General features: G+C 42.9%; 1 protein-coding gene across 1 annotated transcript in view; it reads right to left on the minus strand.

Annotated features, from left to right (window-relative positions):
* Slc1a6 (solute carrier family 1 member 6) overlaps nt 1-26956 on the minus strand; it is a 37924-nt gene that overhangs the window by 886 nt on the left and 10082 nt on the right. The window contains 7 exon segments of the mRNA XM_036170642.1: nt 10345-10479; nt 13884-14078; nt 15613-15846; nt 20337-20386; nt 20388-20681; nt 23322-23364; nt 24709-24913. Of these exon segments, the coding sequence (XP_036026535.1) occupies nt 10345-10479; nt 13884-14078; nt 15613-15846; nt 20337-20386; nt 20388-20681; nt 23322-23364; nt 24709-24913 (1156 nt within the window).

Genomic DNA, 26956 nt, shown 5'->3' on the forward strand with positions numbered 1-26956 from the left:
AAGGCAGTTTGCTGGAAGTCCACAGCCAACATCAACTCAAATGGAGAGAAACTCAAAGTAATTCCACTAAAATCAGAAACAAGAGAAGGTTCTACATGATCTCCATACTGATTCATTAAAGTTCTTGAAGTCTTAACTAGGGCAAAAAGACAACCAAAGGAGAGCATGTAAATACAAATCGGAAAGGAAGAAGTCAAAATATCCTTATTGGCAGATGATAGTATTCATAAAAATTCTACCAGAGAACTCCAATAGCCAATGAACACTTTCAGCAAACTAACTGGATACAAGATTAATTCACAAAAATGAGTAGCCTTCCTGTGTACAAATGACAAATAGACTGAGAAAGAAATCAGGGAAATATCATCCACAATAGCCACAAACAGTATAAACTATCTTGGAGTAACTCAAACAAATCAAATGAAATACTTGTGTGATAACAACTTCAAGTCTTTGAAGAAAGAAATTAAGGAAAACATCAGAAGATGGAAAGATCTGCCATGCTCATGGATCAGTAGAATTAACACAGTAAAAATGGTCATCCTCCCAAAAGAAATTTACAGATTGAACGTAATGCCCATCAAAATTCCAACAAACTTATCCAGAAGGCCTTATCCAGTTGGGGGCTCCAGAGCTTTTGGTTCATAATCATGTGTTTCAATTAGTTTGGTTGAACTGTTTGGGAGACACCCAGGCAGTGGGACCAGGAAAGGAGAATGGAATAGATTTTATAGGTGGACTGGTGGGCGGGGGGTATTGCAAGGATCAGGTGGGGAGAGGGAGGGAAGATAAGGATGAAAGAGGGAATTCTGGGAGAAACAGCTGGAACTGAGGGGCATTTGAGAGATGATATGCAAACCTAGTGCAATGAAAACTTCCCATATCATATGAAAGTGATCCTAATGAGGTCTCCTTATAACAGGGGAGTCAGAGTCCCAACTGACCATCTCCTGGCACCTAACATGGCTTCCAGTACTAGGTCTGGGTTGCCATCGATTGAGTTGTTTGCCAAGAGAGTCCCATGGATATCCCCAAACAATCCAGGCTGTTACAGAGACAATCAGTTGTTCTTCACAAACTGACAGAGGGAACCCATTGCTCAGGATAATACCCATACAACTCATTCAATGGAGAAGCCAAGATGGTGCCTACATGAAACCTTCACCCCTATGTTCTAGTTTCTTTGGTGTGGGAATGTACTCTGCAGGCTACCAAAATAGAAATATAAATACCAACCCAGACACAAAAACCTTTCTTCTACAATCTGTCCTGCTTGAAAGACATGCTAGGGCAATGGTGACAAAAAACGTTCAGGAGTATCCAACCATTGTCTGATTTGACTTCAGGCCCACTCCACAAGATGGAACCTGTTCCTAACACTGCTTGGGTGACCAAGACCCAGAGACTAGATAGCCCAGGGACCTAACGTAAAACCCAATGCTACTAATCTAAAAAAAGTATCAATAAAATGACATGTGCTATATTCATAGACCAGTCTCTGCTCATTCAGTCATCAGCAGAGAGGCTTCCTCCTACAGCAGATGGGAATAGATACAGAGATCCACAAACAGACAATATGCAGAGAAAGATTCCTTGGAACACACAGCTCTAATTGGGATGTGTTGATCAAATCCATTTCCTCAGAGCTCAGGAAACCCAGCAAAAGAGGAGGCAGAAAAGGTGTAAGAGCCAGAGGGAGCAGAGGACACTGGGAGAACAAGACTCTCTGAATCATCTCAGCAAGGTCCTATGAACACAAAGACACTGAAGCAGCCAGCAGTGGGCCTACAAGGTTCTGTACCAGATCCTCGGAGTCTATGTTATAACTTTCAGCTGAGTATTTTCATGGGCCTCCTGAGTGTGTGAGTGAGTGGGTCTCTGACTCCTGTGCCTGCTCTTGCTTCTCTTTTCCTCTTGCTGGCGCCTGGTCCTGCCTTGATATGATGGATTTTGTTTTTATACTACTCTATTTTATTTTGTCCAAAAAAGAAACACAAAAAGACCATATTATATTTGAATTCATCCTTAAATATATAAGTTTAAGGTAATATTAAGGTAGGATTAAAGTACAATTAAGATAATTTTAAATTAAATATAGAAAAATTGCTTATGTTGTTGCTATAAACCAAAATGCACTTTCATTTAACCCTTGATCTTTTATCTGTGACACAAGTGATAAATAGGAAGCATGCTTTCCTCCCTAAATATTAATTAAATTTATTGTATTCAATTTTGAGGGGAAAGAATAGATAATATAGTCTAATCCAATCCCTTCCACAAAGGAAATTGTGTACCCCTTATGTGCCCCTTCTCCATGAGAATAAAATCATTTTTAACTCATTTTACAGTAATTGGATCTAACATATCCCCAAAGGCCCATGTATTAAAGGGTTGATCGCTATTTTGGAACACTGGGAGGTGACATAACTTTTATGAGGTCAGAACTAATGAAGGGGAGGTCTTTGAGTTATTAGGGGTGTATGTCAGAAGACATGGATGGGCCCAAATCTGCTTCACCACTGTCCCAAACCAATGAATTTGACCGATCATGGATTAAAGCCTTCAAATCTGTGAGTCAAAATAGACTCCAAGTGTCACAACAATAGAAATTAAACACAGAAACTTACTCAAGAAACTTGGGCAGGACAGCAGGAGGAGGGAGGCTTCAAAAATTGAAAACAAACAAACAAATTAATTTACCCCTTGACTTGTCATTTCCCTTTTACACAAAGCACTCTCTGAGGACGGAGACCTTTAACACAAGGCAGGATGAAGTAGGTCTGGAGGCTGAAATTGAGCTGAATACCAGAGTCTTTGGGAAAGTTTCTAAGTGTCCAGAGTGGAGTCCTTTTGTTTCGTTGGATAGTTGGTTTTATTTGTTTGTTTGGTTGGTTGGATGGTTGGTTGGTTGGTTGGTTGGTTGGATGGTTGTTTGGTTGGATGGTTGGTTGGTTGGTTTTGTTTCATTCTGTTTTGTTTTTAGAGGCAGGATTTCTCTTTGTAGACTTGGCTGTCTTGGAACTTGCTCTATAGACCAGGCTAGCATTGGACCCAGATCCACCTGCCTCTACCTCCCAAGTGCTGGAATTAAAGGTATGCACCACCACACTTGGCATGGAGTTGATTATATTCAACAGAAATGCCTCTTGCCTTTGCAAGGGCCATTTCTAATCTCTAGCTGTAAATTCCTCAGTGGTGACTACAATAGATTGCATTAGACTTGGAGCCTTGCTCCCTACATTTCTCAAGTGCTTCTACTCCAGGAACATGTTAGGTTATTAAAGAATAACATGATGATGTCTCAAAACACACCTGTACTGATGATTACTCAGTCCTAAATAAGACAACTATATCATGCCCCCTCTCCACATGGCTCAGAGAACACCGTGGAAGAGGGGGTAGAAAAACTGCAAGAACAAGCAGTTGTGAAGAATGGCTATGAAAGTGTGGGTGGAATAAGAAGAGTTAGTTATTTCCAGAGAAGTAGCTCTTGTTAGGATGCCAGTATGGCCCTATATGTTCTCTGGGCATGACAGGACTGATATACTCATGAATTCATACTGGCTGTGGTTGCTTACACAGTACCTGTACAACATCAATCCAGTCAGAATTTCAGCATATATGGAAAAGAGGCTCGTGATCTCATCCCTAGCTGAAAAGCCTAGCATCTGAAGGCTGCCGACATGGGAAGTCGATGTGTTTCAGGAAATTGGAACCTAGTAGGTTGCCTATGATCCAGTGGAACATCCAAAATCAATGCACCCAAGGATAGCATTGATTGGACAGAGTGGGCTATGAAAAGAGGACATGAAGTTGAGAAGGGGTTTGTAGGGGTAGTTCTGGGAAGGATTGGAAGGGGAGTAGAGAGTGGTTATGTTCAAAATATATTGAATAAATAAACAAAATTCTTGAAGAATGAACTTTTTATAAATCTTTTTTTTTTTAAGTAGCTGGAGAGATGGCTCAAAAGCTAAGAGCATTGTCTGCTCTTCCAGAGGACTCAGGTTCACATCCTGGTACCCAGATGGCAGCTCACAGCCATCTGTAACTCCAGTCCCAGAGTATCTGGCACCATTTTGGCTTCCACAAGCACTGCACACACTTAGGATGCACAGGGAACACTCTCACACGTAAATTTTTTTTTTAAAAAATCTTTTTTTACAAATTAAACTTAGGTAATTGCAAAGCATTAAAAAGAATACCTGTACTAGGATTTCTTTCCCCTATTTGGGGGAAAAAACAAAACAAAAAAAAACAAAAAAAAAAACCACATGTTTAAGTTAGGTTTCATCTACCTTAGAAAAAAAGCCAATTTTGTCTTTCTTGATAAAAAGAACACAGACTTTAACTGAAATCATGTTTTTCTGTGAGTGGCTTAATAATGTCTCTCAAAATGTTCTTGTTGGAACCCTGACTTCTCGGTGAAGCTGTACTGGGGAGTGGACCCTGGTGGAAGCTCTTTCAGCGATGAAGGTAGAAATTCACAGATAGAATCATGCCTTCCTTGTGTGTTGGTTTTCACGTTTGAGCCCCTTGTGCATGCACTTTCCCCCCACCTGGCTTCTATCATGTTATGAAGCAGCACAAAACTCTCATCTATTTAGATGGAACTGCCTGGCATTAGACTCCCACTGCCAGGACCAGTAGTTTATACAAACTCGCTTACTTTATATATTATCTAGTCCTAATTATTGTTATAGCAATAGGAAAAAAGCTATTTCACTGTTTGTGTTTTTACCAAGGTGCAGGAAAATAATTCTTAATTCAATGTCCATCTTTGATTTCTAATGAAATAAATGCAGTCTTAGGAATCAATGGTTAGTGATCCTGTGATCCAGAAACTGGATCTGTGGGAAACTGCTTCATTGCCAACTTCACTGTACAGTAAAGAAGTTAATTCGGGGGACAAAGAGTGTTCAAAGCCTGTAAACCCCAAATAAAGGACTGGGTCTTTGCTTACCTCTTGAGCTATGACCTCTATTCTATTTGGCTCTAACTGTTAACTTGACACAGCCTAGACTCACCTAAGGGAGTCTCAATTGAGGGATTGCCCAGATGAGATTAGCCTGCTGGAATTTGGGAGAAGGGAGTTGTGGTAATTTGAATGAGAATAATTCCTGCTAGCTCATTGATTTGAATACTTGATCACCAGGGAATGGCACTATTTGAAAGGATTAAGAAGTGTGGCCTTCTGGGTAGAAGTGTGTCACTGGGGGTTTCAAGGACCCAAGTGTCTCTGTCTCTCTGTCTCTGTCTCTGTCTCTGTCTCTGTCTCTCTCTCTCTCTCTCTCTCTCCATATTGTCTATAGATCTAGATCTAGAGCTCTCAGCTCCTTCTCCAATCCCATGTCTGCCTGCATGCCACCATGCTCCCTGCTATGATGAAAATGGACTAAACCTCTGAGACAGTAAGCAAGTCCCAATTAAATGCTTTATTTTATAAAAGTGGTGTCTCTTCCCAGAAACAGAACACTGACAAAGACAGATGTCTTATTAATTGATGTAGGAGGGCCATCCCACTGTGATCAGTACCATCTCTAGACAACAGTTGACCCTGAACTATGTAAGAAGCCAGCTGAGTACATGTCTGCCTGCCAGCCAGCTAGCAAACAGAATCTTGCATGGTTCCTGCTGTGCCCCTTTGGCTGCAAACTGAACTCCTTGGTTGGAGAAAATGCTATGTGGAAAAGAATCAGGCTTGCCTACAAGTCCCTGCCATGACTTCACCCAGTGATAGAGTATGAACTGGAATTTTACATCAAATAAATGTTTTTCCTCTCTAAGCTGCTTTTTTTTTCCTCTAAGTTGCTTTTTGCCAAAATGTTTTCACAACAGCTACAGAAATGAAACTAGAACACATCTGATCTTTGGAATAATCTTCCTGATAAAAGTGTCCAGTAGAACAGGAGGCTCTGGCCATAGCAAGAGTGTATGCTGAGCATGCAGTTAATGCCTTCTGGTATGTGCTTGGTGCCCTGAATCACAGTGCACTGGACTGTCCATTTCAGAGACTGAAAAATGGTGAGACAGTGGGTGTTCCATGCCTATGTGAGATGGGCTGGGTTTTGGGTGAGCTTCTTAATGCTTTTAAGCCTTAATTGTCGACTTGATAGTTTAGAATCACCAAGAAGTAAATCTCAAAGAGAAATTGTTGAGCTAGGGTTTTCCTGTGGACATGTGAGCCATTTTCATTGAGTTATTTGAGTAAGAAGATCCACCCAAAAGTGGATCACACAGTTCTATGGGCTGGACCTTAAACTTGATGAAATGCAAGGAGCAAGCTGAGCACTATTGAACATGCATTCATTTTCTCTGCTCTTGTCTGTGGATGAGACAGCTGCTTCAACTTCCTAACACTTTGACTTCCCTGCAATGGTGGACTGTATCCAAGAGCTAAGAGCCAAATAAACACTTTGCCCTTGAGTTGCTTTTGTCTGGGTGTTCTGTCTCAACAGAAAAGAGAACTAAAACATCAGTGCTCCATGCATCTTGCCACATCCTGCTGTGGGAAGAAGCCATTGGTTTCCATGACTTCATTGGAAACACACATCTGGTCTAGCACAGCCCAGTCCCAATGAGTTGTTCATTTCAGTCAGTGCCTATCACATAATAAACCATATCTGAGAGGAGAATGGCTTTCTGGAGGTGTTTTGTTTGTTTGTTTGTGTTTGTTTTTTTGGTTTGTTTGTTTTTTGGTTTTTTGAGGCAGGGTTTCTCTGTGTAGCTTTGCACCTTTCCTGGAACTCACTTTGTAGACCAGGCTGGCCTTGAACTCACAGAGATCTACCTGACTCTGCCTCCCGAGTGCTGGGATTAAAGGCATGCACCACCACCACCCAGCCTGTCTTTCTGGAGTTTTGTGAGACTTCTTAAGAATAATTACATCTGAAGGTGGTCTTTGGGACCTCAACACAAAAGCCAAAGATCACTTTATCACAAGAAATAATATGTAGTGGGTAGCATTCCAAACTTGGCCTGGAAGTTCCAACCCCCATTGAGGCTTCAGCAATGGTCATGCCTACAAGGCAGGGCTGAGAGAGGACACTGAAGACCCAGGATACAAAAGAGAGGCTTCTCTTGGTTCCAGGACCCTGGGCGCTGGAGGTAGACCAAGCAGAATTCTCCAGAGAACACCTCTGGACTGCGCCATACCTTTACCAGACCCTATTACCTATTCTTTCATTTGTAAGTTACGCCACAAAATTAACCTCCTTTTTAACTACCTGGAATGACATTAATAATAGGTATTTTCCTTTATTCTTGTCAGTTCCACCACTCCTGGAGAACACAAAGAATGTGAGTTGAGCTGGGCAGTGGTGGCTCATGCCTTTAATCCCAGCACTTGGGAGGCAGAGCCAGGCAGATCTCTGTGAGTTTGAGGCCAGCCTGGTCTACAGAGCAAGATCCAGGAAAGGCACAAAGCTACACAGAGAAACCCTGTCTCGCAAAAACAACAACAACAGGGAAAAAAATGTGAGTTGATCTTTCTTATTGAATTTGAAGATTTCCCTTCCCTTAATTCCAAATGTTTACTTCCCTTTTCTCCTCATACCATCCTTCAAGTTCTCATCATACTCAGAAATGGACAGAGAGAGACCTTTGTGATGACGGACTGTCTTTGTCACCTTGACTGGACTGAAACAAGTGCCTAGAAAATTTATACAGCACACCTCTGTGTGTCTGTGAGGGCATTTCCAGAGATAATTCCATCATGAGGGTCCTGACCTAATGAATGCATCAGTCCCTTGGTGGTTCCTAGTATGATACCTATATTGGAAAGTAGTCAAAAGGAGGAGGCAGGGGATAGTTGAAGAAAGTATTCACAGGTACAGTGTGTCTTGGAGAGATGTGTCCCATCCTGGTAACTTCCCATTTCTCATGTCTCATGACCACCATGAAGTGAGCTGCTCTGCTCTACCATGCCTTCCCACTGTAGAGAACTAAAACCCTTTAGAACCATTGTCAAAATAATTCTTCCCTCCCTTAGGTTGTTCTTGTATTTGAAGCACACCAATGCAACAGTGATGAATATACCATGGAGACGTTTCAATCCTTCTCTTTTATCTCAGCAGCCCCCAGAGAAGCCACACAGAACATGCGTGTTCAGCCCACAGTCCGTTAGGCAACAAATTGTCCCCAGGACTCCCCTCCCAGTCCTTTCCCTCCTCCCTGGGCAGAGCTGGAAACTTCTCACATGACACTCTCATTACCTCCCCGACCCCTTGATGCCCCTTTTCTTGTGCCATGAGTGACTTGTAGGGCTTCCCCAGGCTGGGAAGGGTCAGCTCAGCCTCCTGCAGCTCCAGCTCCCGTTGGGACAAAGGCTCAATGACGGCTGCTCCAATTGAGTCTCCCAGTACATTGGTCATCGTACGCAGCCGGTCACTGGTGGAGGATAGATAGATTAATGGGAGGGGGTGAAAGGCTCCTTCAAGAACCCAGGGTAGACTAGAAGGGCTTCCAGGTTAATTCACAACCACATGACCTTGAATGGGCCCCGCTCATCCTCAGATTTCCTTCCTAACAATATCATCCCTTAAATCCTCAGATCTATTCTTTAATTTGTGACTCTTGTTTCTAAATATGACTAACCTAAAAATGATTAGGTATGAGAGTCTGATACTGATGGTTAGAGATTAAGATCTGATATAGACTGTTAAACATTTGGATCTAATTCAGACTGTTATATATGAGCATCTGATACAGAATATTAAACCTGAGTATCTAATGCAGAGCATTTAGCATGAGCATCTGAGGCAGAGTATTAAACATGAGCATCTGATACAGATTATTAAACATGAGCATCTGAGGCAGAGTATTAAACATGAGCATCTGAGGCAGAGTATTAAACATGAGCATCTCATGCAGAGTATTAAACATGAGCATCTCATGCAGAGTATTGAACATGAGCATCTGATGCAGAGTATTAAACATGAGCATCTGATGCAGAGCATTAAACATGAGCATCTGATGCAGAGCATTAAACATGAGCATCTGTTGCAGAGTATTGAACATGAGCATCTGATTCACCGTATTAAACATGAGCATCTGTTGCAGAGTATTGAACATGAGCATCTGATGCAGAGTATTGAACATGAGCATCTGATGTAGACTTGTTAGGCACAAGTGTCTGATGCAGACTATTAGATATGAATGTTTGATATAGGCTGTTTGACATGAGTCTATGTAGGTGTGGGGCAGGCTGGGGATTGTTCAAATGGAACTTTAGTCCTGTGAAAATGGGACTTGGTCTTGCTCAAAGCTCCCACATTGGAATGAAAAACAACATTTTATGTAAATCCCATGTTAAGAGAAAAGAGAGAGGGAAGGAATAGTGAAAGGAGGTAGTGATGTAGGAAGTATAAAGAGAATGAAAGAAAGAAAGAGAGAGAGGGGAGGGTAAGAAGGGAGGAGGGAGAGAAGGAAGAAAGGAAGGAAAGGAGGGAGGGAGGGGATGAGACAGGAGGAGAAAAAGGAGAGAGAATGGAAGAGAAGAAAAGGACAGATGGAGAAAGAAGGAAAGAAAGGAAAGAGGGAAAGAGCAAGAGAGGAGGGGCAGGAACAGGGTAGGAGGAGCTCCTCCCTGCCAATGGATTAGGAGTCACTGTGTTCAGGTATGTGTCTTCCCACAAGCCTACTAAGCTCCATGGCACAGTCCCACAGCAAGACACACAAACGTCTCTGCTGTGCTCAGTGGATCACAAAGGGAAGACATGAATGTGGGGAGCGGAGTTGTAGGGAGGAAAGTTGACAGGGTGGGAAGGAGTTAGGAGAGAGTGGGGAAAGTAACCAGAAAGCACTGCATACATGTATGACATGTCAAAGAACAAATTTAATTAGTGAAAAATAACAGACAGAAGGAGGGGAGGAGAGAAGAAAGAGAGAACATGTGCATTGATAGCGTTCAGCTCATAAATCCACCAAAATTCTTTTGTCCATCATCACAGGTGAACTTATAAGCCAAAATTCTTCACTATTCAACACAGCAGGTAACTTGTGTTTTCTTCTCACTTCTAAAATTCTTCAGAATTAACATTTCACTAAGGAAAAAACTGTTTTAAATTTTTGAGTTAAAAAAAACATTTGAACACTTTTGTATGATTTCTGTATGAAATGGTCTGAAAAGTAGTGGGGGAGGGGCTGATAGATGCAGACCTCCTTTTCAGAATTCTCCTCACTATAAGTCCCAAAGATGATAAATCTACGGGCTTGGAGTCTACAGCCATCACTAACAGACCATCCCAATGCCTCCCTAAACCCCTCAAATCCTACAACCCTGTCCTTCCAGAATCCTTCAGGAAAAGTTATGAGAAGAGGCCAGGGTCAAAGCCAAGGCACACTCACAGGAACCAATCCACAGCTATGATCAGCGTGATGTCCTCTGTGGGCAGGCCGACCGACGTGAGCACAATCACCATGGTGACCAGTCCTGCCTGGGGGATGCCAGCTGCTCCTACACTGGCAGCTGTGGCTGTGATGCTGCAAATGGCAATAGTCGGGAATTCAGGAGGAAAGAGAGAACAGAAGATTGGAAGATCGGGAAGGGAAGGGCACCTTAAGTGAAATTTCCAAGCCAAGACAGAAAGAAAAATACTTCATGAGCTCACTTTGGATGTGAAACTAAATTTAAAAAGTTGAAGTCACAGAAGCAAAAAGCAGAAACTGTGATGCTGGGCAGATGGGTCAGGAGTTGGGGAATGTCTGTCAAAGGGTACAAGATGTCTAGATACCAGATGACTGGCTTCCAGAAATCTAATGTATGGTGTGGAGGGTGTGGGTAATGATACTGAGTTTGTATTTCAAAGAGAATAGACCTGAAGTCTATTCTCACCATCAGCAAAGAGAAAGAGAAGGGAGAGAGGAAGAGAAGAGAAGGACAGACAGGGAGAGGAGGAAGAGGAAAAGAGAAGGAAGGGAAGGAGGGAGAGAGGAGAGAGGAGGAGAGGGGAAAATAAGAGGAGATGAGAAAATGAGAGGAGACACAGGTACCAGAAGGCGGTCTGAGGGAAGGAAGGAAACCATAGGAGACAAATATAAAAATCATCCTGACTGTGCTGATCATTCTGCAGAGTGCACAAGGAGCAAATCATCATAAAACACATCTTCAAATACACACACCTTTTGTCAGCTGTCATTCAAGAAAGCTGTGGCTGGAAAAGGAGAGTTGTGGGGTTTCTTCCCTTTTTTATTATATTTGTGTTTTAATTTTACATATCAGCCATGGGATCCCCTGTCCTCCCCCCTCCCACCCCCACCCCCACTTTCCTCCCATGCCCTCCCCTCCATTCCCATCTCCTCCAGGGCCAAGACTCCCCTGGGGATTCATTTGAACTTGGTGGATTAAGTACAGGCAGGTCCAGTCCCCTCCTTCCAGGCTGAGCAAAATGTCCCTGTGTAAGACCAAGGTTCCAAACAGCCAGCTCATGCACTAAGGACAGGTCCGGGTCCCACAGCCTGGATGCCTCCCAAACAATTCAAGTTATTCAATTGTCTCACTTATCCAGAGGGCCTAATTCAGCTGGGGGCTCCACAGCCTTTGGTTCACAAAGGACAGTTGTTTTTTAAGAAGGCAAATACAGCTCACTACATTGGACACCAGAATATTCCAGCCCATCTTGGTTTTGGAGCCTATTTCTTTCTTGATTGAAGTTGTTTGTTTTCTTCATTTCATATGTATGAATGTTAGCCTGCATGTATGTTGTATACTGCATGTGTGCCTGGTGGCCATGGTGTCCATAAAAGAGCATTGGGTCTCCTGGAAGTGGGGTGATAAACATAAGTTATGGGAGTAGTGGGAACCAAACCAGGTCCTCTGCAAGAGCAGGAAGTGTTCTTAACTGCTGAGCCATCTCTCCAGCCCACTAGAGACCATTCCTTGCTCAGATAAACTATTTTTTAAAAAATTAAAAAGCAAAGGATCTATCTCAGTGGTAGAGCACCTGGCTAGCATGTATAAATCCTTGTTTCCACTTCTAGTCCTGCAAATTAATATGAATTTGAAAGTAGGAACTATGAAGTCACAGGTGGCCTATGTGAAAACTCCAGCATTAACTCCAATTGCCCCCTAAAAAATGTAATATGTATTATAAAGGCCACTGAGTTTCCCAGCAAAGGCAGTAGTGCCCCCCAGATGCCAGCTCTCTCCTCAGTAGTTGAGGAAACCCCTTTCTAGCTTCTATAGCCATACACACAGAACAAGGGGAGATGACTAGCACAGAGGACAGCTCTATCAGAATGGTGGTTGAGCAAATTCTCAGACTGGCATTGAAGAATGGGCCTTCAAGGAAGAAGATTCTATTCATGAGCTTTATACCTTGCACATGAACTTAGAGCCTTTTCCACCTCATCAGGAGAATGGCAGACATATGCCTATCTTCTCATTGTGACAGAAAAGAGGCAAGGACAGTGCCTGTCTAGGCTTCTTTCTCATATGTTACTGAGATTTTAAAAAAGTGCCCCAAAGAAACTGTGGGAGAAAGGGTTTTATTTTAGCTCATGATTCCAGGTTATAGTCCATGATAGAGAAGTCAAGGCAGGAACTTGAAGCAGTTAGCCACAAATCATCCACAGTCAAGAGCAGAGAAAATGTGTGCATACCAATGGGTCTGGTCTCTCTCAACTTTTAAACAACTCGGGACCCAAACCAAGGGAATAAGTACTGCCTACTTTTAGGCTAAACCTTCACACATTAATTAAAACAATAAAGATAATCTCCACCAAACATACCCAAAGGCCAAGGAGCCCTCCTTGAGATTCTCTCCTCTGGTGATTCCAGATTCTGCCAAATGGACAATTAAAACAAACCACCACATCACTAGCCTAGAAAAAGATTCAAATCAAAAACAAAGTGTAGGTGCCTGAGAGATGGTTCAGTGGGTAGAGATGCTGTGCTGCCAAGTCTGACAGTCTGATTTCAGTCCCCAGGACCCGCATAGTTGAAGAGGAAAACTGAATCTTGTGAGTGGTCCTCGGGCCTCCACATGTGCACTGTGACACACACACACACACACACACACACACACACACACACACACACACACGCACACACACACACACACACAATGTAATTTTTAAACTCTTTTAAACCAAGTGGCTGAAGAGAGGTTCAGCAGCTAGGAGCACTTACAGCTCTTGCAGAGGACCGAAGCTCTATTCCTAGAACCCGTATTAGGCAGTTGCCTTTAAATCCAGTTCCAGGGAACTTGAAGCCCTCTTCTCACCTTAGAAAACACCTTCACACATGAGGTGAACACAGAGTCAGACAGGCACATACAAAATAGAAAAAATGTGAAGTGTAGTTTCATTTCTACTGACCATGTATCACACTTACAACCTTATAAGCCAAAATATCATTCCATTACCAGGTATAGTGGCACATGTCTACAGTCCCAACCAGCCAGGTGAGAGAGAGAGAGAGAGAGAGAGAGAGAGAGAGAGAGAGAGAGAGAGAGAGAGAAGAAGGAGGAGGAGGAGGAGGAGGAGGAGGAGGAGGAGGAGGAGGAGGAGGGAAAGAAAGATCATAAGTCAAACCATCTTAAGTCAGGATGTGTCAATGGTAGAAATTTCCAGCGAAGAAGACACTTTCCTTCACAGAGTTTACATTTTTATTCTTATATGATAGGCAGACAATAAGCAACATGGGTGAGGAAAATCACCCATGGAGACAATGCTGTGGAGTATCCTACACCCTTCATGCAAAATACTGGAAACCAGAAATGTTTCACAGGTTGCTTTTTTGTTTTTCAGATTTCTAGATATTTGCATATATATATATATAATATTATATCTTAGGTAGGAATGAGATGCAACTATAAATAGGAAATTTGTCAGTAGACCTTGTACACCCAGCCTGCCCTATCCAGTTGATAACATCATCGTCTCACCTGATTGTGGTGATCTGGCCCAGGTTGAGCTCATAGTTGTTGACTTGAGCAATAAAGATGGCTGCCAAGGCCTCGTAGAGTGCAGTGCCATCCATGTTGACAGTGGCCCCCACAGGCAGCACGAACCTGGTGATGCGGCGGTCCACACCCAGGCCCTCCTCCAGGCATCGGAAAGTGATAGGCAGGGTTGCAGAGCTGGGGGAAGAGAGCTCTGTAGGCTGAGCATAGGGAGTTGAAGGATGGGGAAGGGACAGTAGCAGCAATGGGCCAAAGGAGGGTTTCCCTCTGGCACATACAGAACCAGCTGGAATTTGAGCAAGGAATAGAAAATGGCAATGACAGTTGTGCATGGGGAAGTGGGACTCCTGATGCAGAGAGAACTCAGTGGTAGACATTCCCAGAGCAATGTCTCTTGACCCATTCACCCCAAGAATTTATGACATAGTCCAGTCCAGTTGGTTGACCTCCCACACCAAAGTCCAAAAGTGATAGCTAACTTCAATTGTCAACAACTGAACCAGAAATTACCTAACAAGAGAGTCTCCACAGGTTACTATGTTTGGTCATCCTATGGGAATTACCTTTGGAAGATTGTCTTAACTAATTCATATGAGAAGACCCAGCCCACTATGGGTGGTGCTATTCCCTAGGCAGAAGGTCATGTAATATTTAACAGTGAAGAAACCAAGCTGAACATAAACAAGCAACCAGCAAGCATGCATTTATTCTCTGTGTCTGAGTGTGATGTGACTACCAGTCTCAAGTTCCTGTTTTGATTTCCACACAGTAGTGGGCTATAACCTGGAATTGGAATCCAAATAAACCCCTTCCCCACTCTCTAAATTGCCCTTTATGAGGGTATTTTATCACAGCAATGGAAATGGAAGCAGAACAGTAAAAGACAGAGTGTTTGTCTGCACAAGGATCAACCCCATCTACAGGACCCTTAGGTTTCTCCCCAACCACTTCACAGAGTGTACTTTCATTTGACTGACAACTTTAGTAGAAAGAGTAGGCATCTCATTTGGGGTCAGTTTGTCTGCAAGAACGGACCCCTTTGTGGTCAGCTTTATGCCAAGAAACTTAAAGTTTGGACTCAAGTCTTTGGCCCTGGAACTAGACGTTGACTACTGCAAAGCACTCAACTCTACTTCAACCTTTCCCAAGCATCAGAAAAAGCACTGCAGGTGGGAGTGGGGGCTGACTAGTTCCACAATGATCAGATTGATTTAATTCTGGATGCAATAGTATCAGTCCTATTTAGGAAGAGATCAAAGATCAAAAGGTACATTCTTCAATGAGGACAATAAAAATATTTTCTTCTATCTGTTTAGATCTTGGGATATTTTTGTCAAGCTGTTTTGAATTTGGATGATGAGATATAAGGATCACTTTAGTAACCCCATAAAAGCACAAACAGGAGAGGAATGCCTAAGAAGCCAAGATACTCTGAGCTTGTGTTACTCCCTAGTACCATCTTAAACTCAGAACTGGCATCCGTCTCTCCTCCTTATAAACTAGAGAAACAAAAGAAACAAGGAGGTTATGATAGTCACTGCAAAACAAAGACTAGATCCCCAAGTATAGGCCACCTGTAGAGAGCTTCAAGAGTCCTCCAGTATTATTGCACAACCAGAAGAGGTGTTTGGGGAGGTGGAGAGAAGGGTACATAAAGGAACCTATGAAAGATGAAGAATGGACTCAGAGAGAGTTCAAGGAAAGGCCATACCTGGAAGAGGTACCCATGGCTGTGATGAGGGCCTGTAGCATGCCCCCAATGAATGGGAAGGGGTTCCGATGGGTGACGAGAAAGTAGATGAGGGGCAAAACACCACCAGCATGGAGGAACAAGCCAACGATGACAGTCAGAGTATACATGCCCAGCTGACCTCCAAGGACAGCCATGTCTTCCATTTCCAGAATCTTCCCAGCAATCAGGAACAGGATGCCCACAGGTGCATACCTGGGCAAGGCACATATGTATTAGGGCGATCTTCCTCACAGGTCTAGAGTTGGAATTCCCCAAACTTTGCCCATATAGTGTCCTGGAGGCAGACAGTTCCTACCATGAAACCCAAACCCAAACCCAAACCCAACCTTTCCAGAGCATCAAAGCCAGCACTGGGACACAGGGGCAATGGCCCTGTAGTTAGGACTACTTGCTGTTCAATGATGAAAATCTAATTTTGGACACATCATCCACATTGAACAGCTCAAAAACACCTCTAACTCCAGCTCCAAAGGATCTGGCATTGCTTTCTGGTCCCCTGGGTGCCCACAGAAACACCTGCACACCCATTTACACATCCACAAACATATATAAAAAAATATTTTTTAAATAGCACCAGTGTTAGGGTTTGCCCCCAAAGGCTCATATGTTGAAGGCCAGTGTTCTGAGCTGGGGCATGTGGCAGCTAACTGTTCATGAGAGTTCCATCCTCTGCTGTGGGTTATCCATTGATGGAGTCATAGCTGAATGAGCTATTGCCAGTAAACTATAAGAATGGCCTAGTTAAAGACAGTAGTAGGTCACTACGGAGTTACCCTTGAGGGATATGACTTCTTCCCAGGCTTTCCCTCTCTTCCTCTCTTTTTCCTAGATGCAGTGAAGTTAGCAGCTGCATTGGCTATGTCCATTCACCACCATTGCCCAAAAGCAATGGAGCCAGCCAACCATGCACTGTTTCCCGCAAACCTGTGTGAGGTAAAAATAAACCTTTCCTCCTTTAAACTGGTTTTCTGGTCATTTTGTCATAGCAACAGAAAGCTAACTAATACAATTGGATTCTATAAATGTACCCACCTCGCACTGGTCACCCACTGCTCATCTGATAGACAGAAAAGTTCCTACAACACCACAGCATTCAGCCTTCTGGGGTATTTATCTCATTCCCTCATTCAGGCCCCTTCCAGCTCAACTCCAAAAGAGTATTCCCTTCAGAATTCTTTCCTTAGGCATTACTAAGTGTGGCAGTTTGAATAAAAATGGTACCCCTAGGCTCATAGGGAGTGACACTATTAGGAGGTGTGGCCTCATTGGACTAGGTGTAGTCTTGTTGGAGGAAGTGTGTCATTGGGGGCAGGCTTTGATGTTTCAGATGCTCAAGCCAGGTCCAATGTGTTTCTCTCTTCCTGCTGCCTGCACATCCAGATGTAGAACTCTTAGCTCCTTCTCCAGTACCATGCCTGCTTGCATGCCACCACACTTCCTACCATGACATTAATGAACTAAATCACTGAACTGTAAACCAGCCCTATTAAATGTTTTCCTTTATAAGAGTTGCCATGGTCATGGTGTCTCTTCATAGCAATAGAAACCCTGACCAAGACACTAAGACATTCCCTATCTCTAGCCTTCTAAATTTCCATAAATTGCTCTCTGTGCTAGTTAGTTTGAAGTATCAACTTGACACAACCTAAAATCACCTGAGAAAACAGTTTCAATGAAGAATTATCTAGATCAGGTTGGCCTGTGGGCATGTGCTTGGGAGACTGTCTCAAAATTGTTGTAGAGACAGCCTACTGTGGGCAGCACATTTAATGGGCTTGGCCCTAGACCGTGTAAGAATAGAGGAAGCTGGCTGAAACTAAGTAAGCAAGCAAGCAAGCAAGCAAGGATTCATGTGTTGATTCTACTCTTCACTGTGATGTGATGGTTTAAGTCCCTGTCTTGTCTTCTCTACAATAGTGGACTGTAACCTAGAAATGTGAGGCTATAAATAACCCTTTGCTCTTTATGTCAGGATTTTATCACAGCAACCAACATGAACCTAGAGTCCTCCTTGTCCAGTCACTCAGCATTTCTCAGGCTCTGCTTGTTCTCTCCCTTGTTGGTGATATACCTTTCTCCTCTTCACATCCAGTTAGGTTCTTCCTCTCCTTTCAAGCCCAGCTGCATGGCTCACTCCTCATCTTCCCAGGCAGCATCCACTGCATATGGGTCCATCCACCACTGCTGGAACTTTACTACAGCACCTGTGGCTTTGTGTTACACATAGTTGTCAACATCTGTCTTCCCCTGGATTTTACAAACTTCTTCAAGATAAAGTATGACTTCAGTGTATCACTGTGTCTCGAGCCTGGGAAACTGTCTGCTGGATGAAAGAGCTACTGAAAGAGTGAAAGAATTTTGAAAAAAATAATAATGGGAAAAGGGGACACAGGTCTGGGAAGATGGCTAAGTGGTTAAAACATTTATCATGTAAGCATGAGGACCAGAGTTTGGACCCTCCAAAACCTATGTAATGGTTGGTAGGCATTGCAGCAAGCCTGTATTTCCATCCCCAGACAGTGAAGTCAAGGGATCCCTCAGAGCAATTTGTCTAGCAAGATGAGCCATTTCCTTGAGCTCCAGGTTTGACTGAGAGATCCTTCCTTAATGAATAAGAGCTATGGAAAATCAGCCCTAATTAAATGTTTTCTTTTATAATGGTTGCCCCCACTCGTGCAAAAATAACATACATTCACATGCACATCACACCATACCAAAATGTAGAAAGGAAAATAAAAGAGGGAATGAGGAAGTATGAAAGTGAAGAGATAAATGTAATATCTGAGGGAGGAAATGAGAGAAGGGCAAATGCATACATAAATCAACAGGTTTGGAGGTGAATCCAAGTGTACTGGTTTGTGTGAGTAAATAAACAAATGCAGTCAATGTCTTAACTATTGGGGTTAATACTACAGCTCAGTGTCACAGTAATTGCCTACCTTATTCAAGGCCCTAGGTTCCATCCTAGCACCCCGGAAAAAAAGATTATTTAGGAAACTGAAGGTGCAGCTCAGTGGTAGAGTGATTGATTATCTGTAGTGCCCTGGAACTCCCAAGTTGGGTAACTGCCGCCCTGCTTGCCTGACCTTGACCTTGATGTCCTCCCTATGCTGATTCCCTGCCGTCTCCACCCTTCTGAATGCTTAAGGGAAGTTCTTTGTTTGTGTTTCCTGCTTTTGGTGTAAATAGCTTAGATGCAAGAATGTAGAACATTCAGTAGCGAACTTCTGCCCTCCGGGGTTCCTCCATTGTGCTGTAAGCCTGTATTTAAGGTTCCCTCCCTTCTTCAATAAACGGCATTCAGCATCCCCTGGCATGAACGACCCCGCTGTCTTTTGTCTCTGTTTTTCGATCCACAGTCCCTCGCAACAATTATCTAGTACACATAAGGCCTTGGTTCAACCCTAGTGCTTAAAAATAATTATGGGGGCCAGAAAGATGGCTCCCCTGGTAAAGACACATTCTGCCAAGCCTGATGGCCTGAGTTGGATCCTGAAATCCACATGGTAGCAAAAGAGAACTAACTCTCACAACTTTATCCTCTATCTCCACATGCATGCTTTGTTATGCATATCCATACACATATTCTCAGACATGATAGATAGATAGATGATAGATAGATAGATAGATAGATAGATAGATAGATAGATAGACAGACAGGCAGACAGATAGATGTAATACAGTAATAATGTGAAGTAATTTAACTAATGAACAGATTTATCAATGAATACATACATGAAGAAATGAGTTAACTGATAAATAGAAAAAGATTAAAAGAAGATAAGTAAGTGGGCTAAAGCTAGAAAAAATGAGAATGAATGAATGAATAAAAGAAATAGATGAGGAAATGAATGAATGAGTAAGTCACTGTATCGAATCATTGCAGAAAAGGATGAGGAAGTAAATTAGTGAGTTGATGAGTGAATTAACAAATGCAGAAATGTGGTGGTGCATGCCTGTAATCCCACTAATCAGGAGGCTGATACAAAAGGCTGGCAGGGTCCAGACAATCCTGGGCTACACAGGAAGACCTGTTTCAAATATGGTGCAATGAGCTCATAGCAACTGGAGTTGTCTGCACAAATTGACACAGGATCAAGCCAGTCAATATTCCAACATGAAGGGAGGAGAGACTCACAAGCCCCACTCCTAGCTGAGAAACTCTTTGGACAGTTAGTGGCTGCAGGGGAATGGAGAGTCAAAATTCTTCATAGATGTGGCATCTTGAAGGTTGCCCAAATCAGTGGCTGTTCCCTCATCCATGTTCATACAGACAGTTCTAATGGTAATCAATGGAAGCTATCTACAAACACATGCCTATGAGGATATAAAGTTAGAAGGGAACATGAGAGTCTGAGAGAAGTTGAGGGAGAATGGGAATATGGGTATATCAAAATACTTTCTATACATGTATGAAATTATCTAAGAATACATTTTTATTACATAAAAATGGGGAGAAAGTAGGTGACCCAATGTGTGGGAGAATGAACATAGATGAATGAATGAATGAATGAATGAATGAATCACCGAGTGAATGAACCGATGAGTTAATGATTAAATTAACTAACACAGAGATGAATGACTGGCAAAATGTCTCCAATAGTCCCATCAGCCCAGTCATTGTCACCCCTAGAAACCAACACCACTGCCCACCCTGGCACAGGCACCCACCCACTACTCACCAGATGATGATGCCCACCAGCCTCATAATAGCCTCATTGAGGCTGTCAAAAGAAGTCCCTCAGGACACGGCCTTTGTGTTTCATGCCACCAATGACCAGCCCAAAGGCCACAGAGAAGACCACAAGGCCCAAGGCATTGATGCCACTGGCTGAACCAGGCACAGGCACAGTCTCCTCAAAGCTTATCACCTCCTGCAGGGTGCCCAAAGCCCACGTGACATTTTTCAGGATGCTGGTTTCATTCTCCACTGAGGATGAGGGAGACATGGAGGCCCCCAGCTCTGACCCATTCTCTGTCCTTACAATCGTTCTGGTTACCACTCGGGTGCTGTACTGAATCTTAAACTGAAATGCGGAGAAATTGAGATCAGATTCAGTATGGTGGTTAACTCCCTTGTAAATATCCCTAAAAAAAAAACAAAAATAAAAACCAGAAGCTAGGCGTGTGAGGCCATGTGTTCCATACTTGGCATTTGCATGAGCATGCACACACACACACACACACACACACACACACACACACACACACACACACACACACACACTAGAATTACTCTTAAAGCCCAGGAAGCCCATGGTTGGATATGTAACCAAGGAAGTGAATTCAATAACTCAAAGAAATACAACATGAGCTACCCCAAAAGTCCAAATCTGTGGCAGACGAGATGGCTCAGCGAGTGAAGGGGCTTTCAGCCAAGGCCGATAAACTAAGTCTGATCCCAGGCCCCACATGGTAGAAGTGGAGAGCTGACTCTGCAACTTGTCCTCTGCTCCACACATGTGCTCCATGGCATGTACCCATCTATACATAACCACACACACAAAGTAAATAAAAGGCAGTAAAACAACAATCCAATAACCAAATGCAGCAAAATTGGAAACTTTTTTAAGATTGATTTTTGTGTGTGTGTGTGTGCGTGTGTGTGTGTGTGTGTGTGCGCGCGCGCGCGCATGTGCACATGCGTGTCTGCTTGTTTAATTGGAATTATTTGACCATTTCACCATATATACATATTTCATATATATTTATGTATTTCATACTTATATATGAAATATATGCATGTTCCATGTGTAATGAATCATAAATAAATACACGCATGTTTCATATATATTTTATATATCATATTTAAACGATATATATGTATTACATATTTCAGTGCCCCATAAAGACATACAGCATATCACCCTGTTGTACAGCAGCTTTCTCTAAATTGAAAGATTCACTCCAGTAAGGAGCTGAAAGATATATGAAATTCAGGAATTAAACAAACTTCCCGTTTGAGAAATCTGAAGCTTACAAGATTCGTGAAGCCCCTTCCCTATCTTTATAAAATCATTAGATAGTGGCTAGTAGAGGAGACTCTGACCTGCCAAACTGCCAAGAGAGGATTCCCGGACCTGGTGGGCTGCTTGCAAATTGCAAAGATATCTCCTCCAGGAATACAGCTTTCAATAGTTGCAACCTATGATAGCATGGACTTTTCTGGTGATGCAACTAACTGCTTTTGAGTCATACCTGCTCCTGTAAGTAACCCCTCACCTACACTCCAATTAAAAAGCCTGCCAAGAACTCATTTGTTCAACAGATTGGTGCAATCATGACTTTGGTCTATCATGGGGTGACAGACCTGTGTTTTTTAATCTCCCCAGAAAAAGTTCTACACACAACTCCTCAACATGTATGAATTCCATGTCCATAGACACAAGCAACCATAGATTGAAAATGCTGGAGAAAACCATTTGTGTAGTGAACACATACAGACATTGGTATGTCATTAGTCTCTAAACCAGTGGTTCTCAAACTGTGGGCCATGGCCGTGGGAAAACATGTATTTTGTATTGTCTCAGGAACTGATATACCACTCAGTAGCAAAATTGCAGTTATGAAGTACCAACAAAAATAATGTTATGGTTGGGGGTCACCACAACTTGAGGAACTGCATTACAGAGAGCCACTGCACTAGGAAGGTTGGGAACCAATGCTCTAAATGGTTCTAATGCGGAACTGCTGTCTGCAGATCATTTACATGTGTTCGCTGTCCTGCATCACCTAGAGGGGATCTAGAGTCATCTGCAAATTCTACCTATTGATAGAAGAGACTTGAGCAGCGAAGATTTTGTATACAATCTTTGTTAATGCCAAGGGATAGTACAATGTGTCTCAATTTTAAATTTCTTAATAAAACATGTGACTAAAGAAATGAGTAACTGTGCCAGCAAGACAGCTCAGAGCAGGTCAAGGTGTTCCCTGGGCACAGGCCTGATGATCTGAGTTAGATCTGCAGAACCCACGGTGTGAGGAGAGAGCCAACCCCTGAAAGTGGTCATGTGAGCTCCATACACACACCTGACATGCATACACACACACACAGAGAGAGAGAGAGAGAGAGAGAGAGAGAGAGAGAGAGAGAGAGAAATAATAATAATATGATAATAATCATAATAAAAGAAAGTAGTAAATGACATTTGCATAATATAAATAATTCCTGAGTTTCATCCTCTTCACCAAGGAAAAGAAATGGGTTAACCAAATATTGAGGATGTTAAAAACCAAGCATGGAAAAATGGATAGATAGTCTGTATCTTTATGACTAGCCTTCAATGAAGAGGTTGCTATACTCCCCCTGCTGGCCAAATCCAGTCCACTACTTGCTTCTGTAAATACAGTTTTACAGGAAAATGTAAGTCCTCTTTACATGTTGCCTGTGGCTGCTTTTCTACAATCAGCTCCAAGCTGATGCTCAGACAGATTTTAGCACATCTGTGATCAGAAGTCTCAGTACCCTGACCCCAGCGTCCTAGCCTCCATGAATCCCATAATCTGGCAACCCTTTGCATCACCATCATAGCCATGGGCAGTACACATTTTCTCCCAGAATCCTCCCCAAGGTCCCCCCACTCAGGCCCTTCTTCCCACCCTTCTTGGAAAGCAAGCTCCCTCCACCTTCCATTCCTCCTTGATTAAACCACTTGCTTCCTCCTAACCTGTTTGAAGCAGGCCTCCACAAGGTTAGGTGGAAACATATTTCTGCACAAAAACATGACAGAAGGGAAAGTGGTTAGACTTTGGTAGTGAGCCAAAGGTCATCCCTGCACTGATAGCCATGACAACAGCAGCAGCAGGCAATACAGAAATGCATGGTGTGGGCCGAGAGTTGAGCAGAGTACCTGCCCTACATCATCTGACATAAACCCGGCAATGACCCTAGAAGTAAACACTGTTAATTTCTCTAGCTTCCACATGAAGTGACAGAAGTTCAGAGGAGATCCCCAAGACCCTTAGAGCTGCTCAGAGGTGCAGATGTAACTTACCATGGATTGAGGATAGTTAGGCCCCTCCCAACGTCATGTTGGAATCTGATTGCCTTAAAGGTGATGGTGGAGCCTTGGACTAAAGAAGTTCACAGAGTAATAGGAAGTGGCCTTGTTTTTGATATGTTTGCTCTGGATAATCGTCATGTGCTTTCTGCCATGTTAGGATGCAGCTAGAAGGTCCTCACCAGATGCTGGTGCCAAGTTATTGGACATCCTAGACCCTTGAACATGAGTTAAATAAATGTTAGTCTTTTGGTTCTTTGGTTTTGATTTCATTTTACAATGAACTCAATTTCAAGTATACTTTTATTTAATTTTTAATACATTTATTGGGAGGTGCAGTGCCATGGTATACAGGTAAAAGGTAGACAACTCGTAGGAGTTGGTTTCCTCATTCCACCACATGGATCCTGTCAGGTTGTCAGGCCTGGTGACAAGTACCTTTACCCACTAAATCATTTCACTGGCCCTAACTTTTATTTATTCAGGTGTGTGTGTGTGTGTGTGTGTGTGTGTGTGTGTGTGTGTGTGTACACATATGCCACAGCATGTATATGAAGTTTGGAGGGCAACTTACAGGATTCTGTTCTCTCCTTCCACCAGGTGGCTCCAGAGGACTCAGGAGGTCAGGCTTGGCGGCAAATACCTTTACCACTAAAGTGCACCTCATCTAGTGTATAATAGCAGCAGAAAACACCATAGGAGTTCCTAAACTCTTCCGGTGCCATGGGAATAGTATGGCTAGCTTTGACATTACTTCTAACAGGCAACGTCTTATTGGACTAAGAGAATCATTTGCTAGGTTAGGAACACCTATCCAACAGCAGCAGCTCCTCTTACTTGGTCCTGAGATACTACAACGCTGTCCTCTCCAGCCTCAGAGTTCAAAGATCATACCTAGACTTAGCTTTCTTAAGGAGATGCAGGGATCCAGAGCAGAAATGGCAACCAATAGTTGCTTCTTTTTCCAAACTAGATCCACCTTTCCCTGTAGTCGCTCACAGAAAGAGAACCACAGCATGCATATCCGGAAGTCCCAACAAAATGAGAATGTCACCTGACCAGATCCATGAAAGCATCAGCTGTTGGGACAGTCTCAATGCGGCCCTCACGGTGCAGCCCCTCCTTGGAGCCTTTCCCAGGATGGATGATGGTGACCATTAGGATCCCGATGAAAACCGCAATGACTGTGGTCACCATGTAGTACACAGCTGCCCGCATTCCCATCTGCCCTGTTGCCTTGTTGTCCAGGGATGCCATACCTAGAAGAGAGATAATGCAGTCTGCAACAGCACCCACTCCCTTTTCCCTCCTTGTGTTCCACCCATTCCATACCATCAGCTCAAAATCATTGCACATCCCTTAACTGAAAAAGTCCACAAAAGAAAAAAGAAATGGTTCAGCTTCTAATGCTGAGAGTAATCTACACAACCACTTTTATGCTATCATGAATAAATATATTATCAGGGAATATATTATTTTATTATACTTTTTAAAGTGAATAAAGGGAGCTGGTAAGATTACTCAGTAGTTAAGAACACATACTGCTCTTACAGGGAAACCAAATTCCAGTAACAACACAAATATTCTGTGGCTCACAACCACTTGTAACTCCAGCTCCAGGGTATCTGATGCCCCCTTCTGGCCTCCCTGGGCACATGCATTTGTGTGCACATACCCACATAGACACATGATTAAATAATAATAACAAAATAAGTGTATAAAAGTAAATAAAAGTTTTCTTTTGCTTTGAAAATAAAGCTATACAGTGTACAGAGTATACCCCCACCATTTAGAGATAATCTGAAGTACACAAGAGGAGAGGCATAGGTCATCTGCAAACACTACATTATTTTACAGAAAGGGCTTCAACATCCTTCAGGTATTGGTATCTATAGGGATCTTGAGACAAATCCCCTGGTGGTTCAACCAAGGGATGATTCAGTTTTTGATTCTCAAGCGAAAAACACATTTTTAAATGAAAATATTGCTCAAGAAATGAGTAACTGGGCCAGCACTCTGGACCTGACTCAAAACCAGTTTGCTCATTATCATAAATATGTTGTGGGGAAGCACACACACATGAATACATACCACTCCATTTAATTACTCCAAATAACTACACCAATCACATTACCTCCCATTTACTCCAAGTCAACCTTTCAACCCTTCCGCTATACTGCACCATAAATATCACAATCATTGAAGTCTTCATTCCATGGTCCACCAAAACTCCCACCTCCCTCGAACCCACCCCTTTCTACATTTTGCCTGGATACTGTTCATGCTGTACCTTATATGTCCCCTACCAGGCCAATACAACCATCCAGCTGCTATGAGTTTGAAATAGGCCCTCCTCCAGAAAGGCCCCAGAGTCAAGCAGCAGTCAATGATTAGCTGGTGCAGGGATTCAGATGAAGACCTAGGTGGTGGTGAGGGACACCTCCATGATGTTGCTCACACTTCAGAGCCCCTCGCCAATGGGGGCACACTGAGACCCCAGCCTTCTTCTGAACACATGCCTTTGCTTAGCTTCCTTCCCCATCCTGTCCTTCTTCCCTCACTTCCTGGTGGGTTTCTCCCTCGGTGAGTTTGTTGTGATCAGATCCACATGTCAGGCTTGGTTTCTAAGAAGCCCAACCTAAAACACCAACCTTGATCATTATTTCTGTCCCTAAACCCAAGGCTTGCTAAACATCACCTATGGCCTAAATCTGGTGCATTATTTGCTTTGGTAAAGTTTTATTGAAACACAACTCTGATGAGTAGTTTCAATTTTTAACTCAAAACTATCTAGTACCACCAGGAAGAGAGACTCAATGGGGAATTTTCTAGAGCAGGTGGACCTTTGGCATGACTAGGAGTGTTGTCCAGATTACATCGATTGAAGGAAGAAGGCCATTAATTGTGTTTAGCACCATTCCCTAAGCAAGGGATTCTGGACTGTATACGTGTAGAGATGGAACTTGATACAAAAAAGCATTTGTCCATTTATTTTCTCTCTGCTTTTGGTTGTGGGTGGGTTTTGATGAACTGCTTCAAGTTCCTATGTTGACTTCCCTGAATGGGGGACTCTAACCTGGAACTGTGAGCCAAAATAAACCCTTTCTCCCCTAAGTTGCTTTTTTTGTCAAGTATTTTATTGTAACAACATAAATGAAACCAGGGCAACAGCCATGCCCACTTGCTGATGTATTGTCTATACATGCTCTTCTACTCCAGCATCAGAACTGCACCATTGCAATGAAGATCCGATGGCCCTGAAGTGAAAACATTTACTATCTAGAAGCAAAGGTGCTACATAA

Source organism: Onychomys torridus, chromosome 21 (assembly GCF_903995425.1).
Source record: "Onychomys torridus chromosome 21, mOncTor1.1, whole genome shotgun sequence".
NCBI classification, from domain to species: Eukaryota; Metazoa; Chordata; class Mammalia; order Rodentia; family Cricetidae; genus Onychomys; species Onychomys torridus.